Source organism: Prosopis cineraria, unplaced genomic scaffold (assembly GCF_029017545.1).
Source record: "Prosopis cineraria cultivar Desert tree isolate PC_DT_omini unplaced genomic scaffold, ASM2901754v1 PC11, whole genome shotgun sequence".
Taxonomy (NCBI): domain Eukaryota; kingdom Viridiplantae; phylum Streptophyta; class Magnoliopsida; order Fabales; family Fabaceae; genus Prosopis; species Prosopis cineraria.
The window spans coordinates 22,673,870-22,684,952 of NW_026555342.1; the positions used below are offsets into that span (position 1 = coordinate 22,673,870).

The following is an 11,083-nucleotide window of genomic DNA, read 5'->3' on the forward strand; positions in this document are numbered from 1 at the left end:
ATGTTAGACGAGTCACTAGCACACAAAGGATGCAACTCTGGGATAAGGCCTCAAGAAAATTGTGACTTCCAGACAAAGTTCTCTATTGCTTTATCAACAAATACAAATCATTCTAGCGATGGAATTGCGTTCTTCTTAGCAGACCCAGATCTACCAGTTTCAAAGGATATTGAAGAAGGAGGTGGTCTTGGTCTTGTGGATGGTGACCAGATATTGAACTTAGCAAAACATCATTTTGTTGCAGTAGAATTCGACAATTACCGAGATTCTAGGGATCCCAATAGTAGGCATGTGGGTGTTAACTTAAAGTCTATGAACTCTAGCATAACTAGGCCATTATTGTCAGAGGAAACTTTAGTAGACCTATTAATTGATTGTATCATTTACTACAGTCCAGCTACTCATAGATTAGACATCTCTTACATCCAGTGTAATATAATTGGTGTTCAAGTTGTAGAAAATCATTTTTCTTGTGAAATTGATTTGAGAGAGTACTTACCAAAGTGGGCTATTGTTGGATTCTCGACTGCAAAAAAAAATTACTCTCAATTTATTACCCTAAACTCATGGTCATTTTCTTCATATTTAGTAGACAGCCAAACACCATCGACACCACTCCCAATCTCCAACACTGATCATGAAAGAAAAGGAAACATTAAACTCTCCCTGGGGACAGGATTTGGTATCAATGCGGCAATGGTCAATTCCATGGGGTTGGCGTGCTTCTTCCTGTGCAAGGATAAGAAAATTGAAGCTAAAGATGAAAAGTCAGTTCATGATCTAAATATAGATTATGAATTCTAAAAGGCAAGTGGTCCAAAGAAGTTTCACCACAATGAGTTGGTAATTGCAACAAACAACTTCATAAATGGACAGAAGCTTGGTCATGGTGGCTTTAGTGATGTTTATAAATGTTTCTTGAAAGAATTAAACCTTGATGTTGCTATAAAGAGGATATCATGAGACTCGAGCCAAGGGATAAAGGAATATGCAACTGAAGTGATGATCATTAGCCAGTTGAGACATAGGAACTTGGTGCAACTTATTGGTTGGTGCCACAAGAAGAAAGATCTCCTCTTTATATATGAGTTCATGCCAAATGGCAGCTTAGATTCACATCTATACCATATAAACAGCATCATGATATGGGAAGTGAGGTATAACATTGCTCTGGACTTGGCTTCCGCATTACTTTACTTGCATGAAGAATGGGAGCAATGTGTCCTCCACAAGGACATCAAGGCAAGCAACATTATGCTAGACTCAAATTTCAATGCTAAACTTGGTGATTTTGGTTTAGCTAGGCTAGTAGATCACAAACCACCGTTGTAGCAGGGGCAAGGGGCTATATTGCTCCAGAGTATTTTATTACCAGTAAGGCCAGCAAAGAATTTGATATATATAGCTTTGGGGTTGTTTTGCTGGAGATTGCCAGTGGAAGAAAACCAATTGACCTAAGATTTGAGGACGAAAAAGCAATCGCTGAGTGGGTTTGGGAGCTCTATGAAATGGGAAAGCTCTTTGAAGTGCCAGATCCAAAACTATGCGGAGCATTTAACAAGCAGCATATGGAATGTTTGGTGGTTGTTGGTATTTGGTGTGCTCACCCAGACAACTCTGTCAGGCCTTTTGTAAGGCAAGTGATTCAGGTGCTTAATTTTGGAGCACCTTTACCAAGTCTACACAGAAGATGCTTATGCCAACCTATTATTGTCCAATAATAAATGTGTTGCTATCACGCCCTGAAAATAGAAGGTGACCGGCACAAGTCAAACTACTCACATATCCCTGTAAGCCTCAAAATGAAAATTTATTTCATTTTACAAAAGAAAAAAATTTAATCAAATTACATGAAAGTTAAAATAATTTTTTCATGCTAATTGTTATAAGAAAGTTATAACGTTTTTGTAGAAATTTCGACAGAACCTCCCCTGTAACCAGAAACTCCTAAAAATTCTACAATAAAATTTTTTTATAGATAACAGTACAAATCAGGAGTGTAGCTCCTTCCAACCAGCAACCAATATATAAACCAAAATAAAGTCTATCAATAATTTTTGTGGAGCATCTAATATTTCCTTTAAATCAAAAAGACATACAAATTATATATTTACATTAAAAGTAAAAGTACCAATTAAAAATTTTCACCCACTATAGCTATTTTGCCCTTCAAAGGTTGATGGTGGGATCAGCGTTAATTAACAAATCTAAGGCCAAAATAGGTTTTTCAGTGAATAGCATTCCCAAAGTAAAATTTTAAAATTTAAATTAACAAACTCTAATGATAGCGTAAACTAAATAAAAATAATTCAACAAAATAAATTGTAAGTCTGTAAGTTGTAATCATAATTGTAAAATGAAAGTAAGTTGGAAGTAATATATTTTTCTCATGCTTAAAGAAAATAATTTATTCACATGAAAATCTGAGTAATGTATTTGCTAGCCAAAATCATGTAAATTTTGAAAACAAATATTTGTCCGCATTTAGAATTTTGAGAACTCAACAGAACAGGTAACAAATGTGAACACACACTCCACGAGGGTAAATAACCAAACATGGCTTATGCTACAAAAATAAATGTGGACACACAGTCTATGGGAGTAAGTAACCAAACGCAGCCAAAACTACGAAATAAATGAGGACACACAGTCCACGAGGGTAATACTAACCGAACGTGACTCAGGCCATGGAATCAAACGCAGGTACAAAGCCCACAAATATCAAGCGTGAGAACAAAACCCACGAGACAAATTAGCTAATTTTTAATCACAATGCACTATTAGCAGTAGTGTTCTATTTAGAATCCTCTTAAAAAAATACCACGTTTCAAACATGTGAGAAAAATAATTATTGCTGTAATAAAATTACCATTCTCAATGCCAAACTCGCATGAATTATTTCAATTCTTAAAATTTATGAAAATCATACTTAATTGCTAATATACCAAACTTACAGTAATTGAATAGCTAATACATTTCAAAGCTTAACAACCATACAAGAATACTTTCATCAATCTTGAAAATACCCTTTTAAAAATAAATAAATGCACATATCATAACTCATTTGTCCTTCACTAATATTTCATAATTTTCAAAATTAATGTAATTCATAAGAATAAAATATTTCGGTAAAAGACTTTTAAAAATAAATTAAATGAAATGCTATTCACTTACACGTTGGAGTTCTAAATTCTCGAAAGTATGTTTATTTTAATTCTTGTTAGGGTCTTGTTCTTTCACACATCCTGTGAAATATAAATATATACAATTTTAATAACTTTTTAATTTATAACACAATTTCTACCAACGACCATCTAAAATTCAAAACTAAATTTATGATTTAAAGTTAGTTCCAGCATTATCATTCATTCCTCTAACTTTCTCCATAAAACTTTAGCCATACCATTCTATTTTCTTAGAATAGAAGTTTTCTCCCAATCTTTGCACCACTTACCTTAGGTGCATTACTTCTACCTCTTTAATTTAAAACCTTCAACAATTTGCCAAAAATCAAACAGGCTCCACATTTACAAATAACTGCATGCAAGCCCCTAATTAAATTCCTTTATAGATCTACATGTGAATTCCTAAACCAATAATTTCCATCAATCTTTAGAAGTTAAATTTTATTTCCTCATACAAGCCCTTCAATGACATCTCATAGGCACCAACAATATATCTAAGCTTGTCTTTTCCAATTTCAGCTCAATAAATTCTTTAACATCAACCAAATCAAACAAAATCAATTTAAATCCAAAATTATGACCCATATGTATCACTATCATTCTTCAATACTAATGCATATTTTTTGTTAATTCGGTCATGGGCAACAACAAAAAATCAAGAGATGAGAAGCAATTTCAATATTATCTCATCACACATAGGTGCGTTAGTTATTAAGAAGAAAGACAGAAGAGATCAAGACTCTTCACCTTAGATGGACCAATGACCTACAGCAAGGGAGGAGGAAAATGAAATTCACAGCTGAACAAGAGGAAAAACAAAGCACTATTTGAAAGAAAGTGAAGAGAATAGAATCCACATCAACTCTAGCTCATAACCAGTACCACCAATTTCCAACGAGCTAATTTCTTCCATTTATCAACAACATGTGAACGAAATTTGTGAAAATAGAGAAATAATTAGAATCAAATAGAAGGAAGCATAATGAACTAAGAGCATAGCTAAGAAACTTAACACTAGCAACAACAAAAAATCCCATAACCTATACCTAGCCCAACCGAGACTGAATAAGAAAGCAAGATGAGACATAGCTCTGTATAACGAGCTGAAAGGAAGAAGAAGAGAGGAGGTCTGCTGTATGACTCCAACGTGAGAAGAGCAAGAGACTTCTAACGAACTCACAACCACCTGAGATGGATGAAAGAAAAACAATGAGGAAGCTTGGAACGTTCGCACAGTTCACAGATAGCAAGATAAGGGAGAATGACATAAAAACAGGGGAGAACAACCAGTCAATGAACGTCTCCTATGGTGGAATTTTTGGCGTTCTTAAGGTCACCAGCAAGTAGTTTAATGACAAGGATGACGATAATGGATGAAGGGCTAGACGAAGAGGGTTTGAAGTTTTTGGTGAAATCTATAACTCTCTTGACCCACACATCGATCTGTTAGAGAAAATAAAAGAGAAGGAAATATATCATAATGGGAGAAGGGGCAATTTGGTAACTTTGCATAGCAAAAAGGAAAAAAAATTAACTCCTCTTCTAGCCGATACATGAATACCTACTCAGCTGCTACTACATCAACTCTCTAACTTGTCATATTTATCCCAAGAATTAATATAAAAACACTTTAAGAAAATTAACATATATATTTGTTTAAAAAAATTTGTCAGGGTTATTACAATTGTCATCATGATGAGTTTCATCTTAAAATTTGTTTCTGGAAACATACAATGTAAATTAGTGATATATTTCTTGTCCATGGGCCAGAGTTGCACAATTTCTATTTACAGTTTGGTGTAAAAGTTCTTTGATTTAATCTTTTGTAACACATGTAAAATGAACTTGTAATTTGTATGAAGAGAAATTTTACAAAGAAACCCACAACCAACCAACGGAAAAGTCACTATGCTGGTACCCTTCGAGTTGACAATTCAAGATTGTTGTATTTATTCCAAACCTTTGAAATTGAAAACTTAGTCCATCTACCTGATTTGAAACTTGTGCCAAATGGCAGCCATCTAAAGCAGTGGGGAAGCATGCGATAGCGGATCGCTTCTCCTAGTTAAATCACTCTGTTTCATAGGATGCCCACAATTCTATGACATATCCTGCGAGGGTTGGGAATGAAATTCTAGTCTTGCAAGGATTGGGGATATTACTGTGTCCATTATTATGAAAAGTTACATGGTTCTTCCCTTGAACTAAAAGTCACACTCCAATCAAACCTACTTGGACCAATTACCTCAAAGATATCTAAATGCGTTCCCATTCATTAGAGGCAACACAACGTGAGAAATAGGTCCAAATTAATCGCGGTAGATGAAAAGATTGACAACAGATAGAATTAAAGCGAAGCTAGTGGCTACCACCATCCAAGATTGCTGCAAATATGCGCGCACACACACACACACACATATTTATATATATATATATAGCTTCAAATTCTGTGATGAGATACTTCCGAAATAATCAAGCATTAGAGGGTTGAGGAAGACGAAAGATAATACTTAAGGAAGTTGTTCAATGAGAACTCTTGGTTAATAACGTTCTTAAAAGCTTGATTGATGAATGACTGCAATCTATGTAGCCGCCTAGCAGGACAAGGATAAGATTTATCATTGTTATTGTATTAGAAACAACAGATTAACATGGGAAAGAAAAAATTGAAAAGAGACAGCGCTGACATAGCATCGAGTATTATCACAGAAACTAAACCAAGAAAAAAAATTTCAGATGCGACTGAGCCGCTTACTCGATACAAAGGAGAAAGCAAAGTTCAGCTTAGAAAGCGAAACTACATTAGAATATAAGCAGCAATCAGATGGCTGATTTGGTGAGAAAGATTGTGCCCATGGTGAGCCTTCTTTCGTCTTCCAATTTCTAATATATCCATTCATTTGCACGTCTTCTTAGCTTCAACATATTTGAGAGTTCAAGAGTTCCTTGTTTCCTTGTTCATACTACAGAACCTCCTGAACTCAAAAGATAAAAAAAAAATTGGATATTATATATATAATTTAAATGTTACTTTCTTCCCTTCCTCTTTTGGAAGTTCATTTCCTGTCTTGAATTGATCAATTTTGGTTTTGTAAGGCACCAATCATCAATTTATTTTCTCTAACAGCAAGGAAAAAGAAATTTTAATCTCACTCAAATACAGCATCGTTAACAGTAATAAAGTAAAACATTTTAACAAGTAATTAGGACACACAGTTAAAATCATGGCACAACCCAATGCATGACGTTATCCGTACTCCATCAAATAAAAACATGTCATTTATATTGTTATAAGTATAAATTGATTCTACCATTAATGATGGTAGAGAGAGAAAAGGCAAAAAAAAAATAGCCATTCTACTCTAAAAATAAATTCTTTAAAAATAATGACACATAAGATTTTATTAGATTGGATGAGTGGTCCTTGCAAAAATTTCTCCCAAAGATGTATATATAATTATATGCATAGTGAAAGGAACGAAAATATTAAGATCCATGCTAGATGATGAATAAAATAGGGATTTTTTTAATTTGTTTTTTGAGCCATGAATAACAATGGAATTTAGATAACCAAGAACTAGGAAGAAAATGAAAAGTTCACGAATGCTATGCAATACAATATTAACATTTTGTTAGGACAACCATAAAAGTTCAGCTTTATAGTCTATTACAAACATTTAATAATCATTAATAAAAGTTAAGTTTAGTGAAAAGAATTGGTTCCTTACAATAATACAAATCAAGGTTGGAATCCTCTCAGGAAGAAGTTCTACAAGTAATGTCCAACCATGTTTTGAACATGATTACTTCCAAGAGAAAGTGCTATATGCAATAAAAAAAACATTTCATAATTAAGAAAATATAAATCATCATAAATAATTAGCATAGTAAAATAAATAAGCCAGCCCATATTGAACTTATAGTTGCATTGTGGACTGTTCACACTCAAGCCTTTCAATCAATTATCAATATTCTGGGTGCACCTATAAAATGTAGTACCAAAATGCTAATGATTGTACCAGAATCCTAAGAGTTTTGTCTCTTCATATCTATTTTTGCACTCCCAAGATTTAAGACTGCAATAATATCCTAAAGACAGGCACAAGAAGAAAAGGAAAAAAAGTACTTCAGATGTTAAGTAACTAGATAATGACAATTTACGTGCGTGCGTATAGGGCTTTTGTCTAGCTTCTATTTTGAGCAATAGAGATAGAATGATGCCTGGTAGGCTTCAGCACAAGATGGAAGCTGGCCATGTTGGTGCTCTTTTCTTTCACACAAAAAGAGTTGTTTTCTTCATCCTCATAACTTGTACAGAAATTGCATATTCCTTGTCTTTTGCTTACCCCACTTTTAAGGAAGATGATCTGAGGCTGGAAGGAGATGTCTTGATTTATTCACCTTCAAGGATCGATTTGAGTGCAGGTGGATTGGATCGAGATGATATTTACCATGTTAGACGAGTCACTGGCACACAAATGATGCAACTCTGGGATAAGACCTCACGAAAACTGTGACTTCGAATTCCAGAAAAAGTTCTCTGTTGCCTTATTAACAAATACGAATCATTCTAGATGGATTTCCGTTCTTCTGAGCAGAGCCAGATCTGCCATTTTCAAAGGATATTGAGGAAGGAGATGGGGACCAGATACTGAAATCAGCACAACATCATTTTGTTGTCGAAAGCTCTGCTCAGATTGTCCGTCATATATTGTTTTAGTACTTGTGCCGCAGCCAACAGTTAAATTATTTTCAAGTGATCAGGAAGAGGATCAACTTGTCAATTTTACAGTGCATAAGCCATTTGTTTATTATGTAATATTTGTTCCGTATAAAATAGCCAGTGTTCAAGGTCATGCCCTGATTAAGCAGTGGATGAATTAGTCTAAATTGGGGTAAATTTTAATTACATCCGATTGAACCACATAGGATTATTCCCCAGTCAGAATTATTATTTACATGACCACATGTTGTATTTCTACTTTATCGTGCATGTATCTAGAATTTAGTACTGCAGGTTGTATTTATTCAATTATTATTGAGTGGCTCTTCTAATATCAATTTTTTTTTAATTAACAATGTTCGAATTCTTGACCTTGGTTAAAAAAAGTCGAGACGCTTCCACTCAACTCTCCCATTGAAATATCTTTTTTATACTATTCTCTCCAATAATTATTTAGTGTGATGCCTAAAAATGACTCAAACACACGCATGTTCCCCCATGATCCTTTTTTCCACTATTCTATGAATAGTTTTGAATATTTGATTATGTTAACTTTTCTTCTTTCGTTGACGTCGCTCAATGCTTTAGTGTGCAAAATAATAATATACTAATAATATTGCTAAGTTTCTTACTATTTATGTTTACAATTTTTTTATTAATTTCTCTCTCATTCCTTGTTTAGAAAAGTCTACAAGATTTTTCTTCCCTTCTTACTATACCAATGTTAATTTTAAATGCAAATTGCACGTAATTTTATGTTGACTTTACAATTCTTTAATTTTCATTTTGCGCACATGTACGTGTATGCACACACATAAAGTCATAACTACATTTGCACACACTTGAGAAGGTTTATTTTACAACCAAAAAACAAAAAGAACAGAAAAGAGAAAGTGGAAAAAGGAATGGATTAAGTTTCGGCACAATATTGACCTAAACAAAAGTTCACATCCATCAATATTTTCTCGCTGTCATTGCATAGAGTTGCTACAAAAAATGTTTATGTGATAAAAACATAAAAGGATCAAGATTTACTGAAGGACATGTGAATTATCTGAGACATGGAAATTTTTGTTTAACTCATTACAGGATTGTTAAAATGTTTTCGTTTGTTATTTATGACATCGATCAGTAAAATGTTTTCACTCAAGTAATACGAAGAACGTCTAAGGATTTCATCATTTTCATTATTATAGAATATGAATTATTTTTAATGGTTAATTAGGATTAAACACTATCATCATTTCCAAAACGAGTCTATCTAGTTATGGTGAAATTTGATGTTAAAGGCCCCAATTAGCACCGTAGGACATAGAATAAGTTAAAGAGAAGAGGGAAAAAAAATCATTGAACATGATTAACTTTTAAATGTTAATCACAATATGCATAGTCATTGATTCGTTTTCTCCTTGACTTACTCATCGTAGGTGATGCGTGGATTTATTTGCATTGGGGCACGGAAAAGAACAGAGAAAGCAATATTGATCTGATGAATTTTTTTCTTAGTAGTGAATGTACTCAGCCATTGCCTATTTATATGAAAGAAAAAATAATTAAACTTACAATAAACGAATGATAGTAAAAATTTAACTATCATTTATTTTTTATAAATTTAATTTGTTTGGAGAAAACAGAAAGTAATTAATAGGTAACATAACAGTAACACACCCAACCTTGGTACACATAATTCCTTTTTTCTTTTTGTTTTTTTTTTACCAGCTGGGTACACAGAATTGTAAGTAGTTTTATTGAGACGAACACTATGACTTAGGCAGGAAAACAAAAGAAGTTCAACAATCATTTGTTTATTAGCTATCATTCGCTTCTCATAAATACGCCCAGGGTTAATAGTTTTGGAAAGCAGAGAATAATATTGGGCTCGTATGTAATAGTAACACGTCTCTAACCTTGAGTTAACAAAACTGTATGTAATTTTTTTGAGGTAAACACTACGAATTCTGCAAGAAATTAAACCAAATCAAATTGAAGCAAACAAAAAGGTACAATGTAAACCAGAATTCATTATATTTATTTAAGCAACATATAATTGAAGTTACATGAGCAAATATAATTGCTTTTGCATGCATTATATAATTGAGGTTACAACATCAACCTGCATGCATCATGCATATTTATTTAAAGTAGAATATAATTACGGATCGGTAGGGGATGGTCTGTTTAGTTATTGTCGTACCAAGATTGCTTTTGAAGAGAGTCAATTATTTTCTTGTCAACCTGGAATGCCTTAGCGAGAACATCAGGAGAGATGAGAGGATTGGATTTAAACAGAGCATTAGCAATGGTAATCACTCCTGGATTTTGGCTGCTAAGACCGGCAATGGCTACAGCATTGTCATGCCCAACATTGAGTTGAAAGTGAATCTGACCAATGGGGAACACAAACACATCTCCTTTGTTGAGGACTTTGGTGAAGAGGCGGTTATCATTTTGATTGGAAGCCACAAATCCAACCAAGAGAGTTCCTTCGATGACGATCAATATCTCAGTGCCTCGGGGGTGAATGTGAGGAGGATTCAGACCATATGGCGCAAAGTCAACACGAGCAAGGGAGATACCAAGAGTGTTGAGTCCTGGAATTTCTGTCACAGCCACTGGAGTCACTTGGGAGCCTAATGGGTTGGATGTATTCCCCGGCATTACGTGGTAGAAGAAGTCTTCTGCTTTGACAAGTTTGGGATCTTTGCAAAATTCCCCATTCACGAATACTGCACAAAATTCACATGCAAATGCCCAATTAATAAGTATAGCTAGTCAATAGCCTTGTATGCATGCTAACTTATTGGATCCCAAAAAATGACTTTATGTGAGTGAAGAGGGTTATAGAGCGAGAAAATAGCAGGCCGAGCCTACTTTTAACAATCTATATCTCTCATAAGGATTGACCTCTTTAGATATATCTCTCACCATATCACTTAAATTGTCACTTTTGGAGATCCCAGAGATAAAATATGCATGTTATTGTGTGTTTGTGTGTGTGTGTGTGTGTACCTCCAAGTTTGTTATCTTTGAGAGCCACACAAAAATCTTGGAGAGGGCTGGGGTCATAGGCTGAAGCAATGGAGGAAGCCAAAGCCAAGAGGGCAACGAGGGAAATCACTAATGAACCTTTCATCTTTGAATTCTCAAATCCTTAATTTCTTTGATTTGTGTTTGT

The 11,083-nt window shown here is 34.1% G+C and overlaps 1 protein-coding gene and 1 pseudogene across 1 annotated transcript; one reads left to right on the forward strand and one right to left on the reverse strand.

Annotated features, from left to right (window-relative positions):
• LOC129286336 (L-type lectin-domain containing receptor kinase IX.1-like) lies at positions 1 to 1,759 on the forward strand (annotated as a pseudogene).
• Positions 1,760 to 9,909: 8,150 nt separating this feature from the next.
• Positions 9,910 to 11,083, reverse strand: LOC129286742 (germin-like protein subfamily 1 member 7). Its single transcript, XM_054922751.1, has 2 exons — positions 10,918 to 11,083; positions 9,910 to 10,634 (listed from the first exon to the last, which is right to left on the reverse strand). The coding sequence occupies exons 1-2, from the start codon at positions 11,039 to 11,041 to the stop codon at positions 10,087 to 10,089; spliced, it is 672 nt and encodes a 223-aa protein (XP_054778726.1). The 5' UTR covers positions 11,042 to 11,083; the 3' UTR covers positions 9,910 to 10,086.

Coding starts and splice junctions, on each gene's coding strand:
- LOC129286742 (XM_054922751.1), bottom strand. CDS start 11,041: ATGAAAGGTTCATTAGTGATTTCCCTCGTTGCCCTCTTGGCTTTGGCT. Junction 10,635..10,917: donor CAAAGATAACAAACTTGGAG/GTACACACACAC, acceptor AATTTTGTGCAG/TATTCGTGAATGGGGAATTT.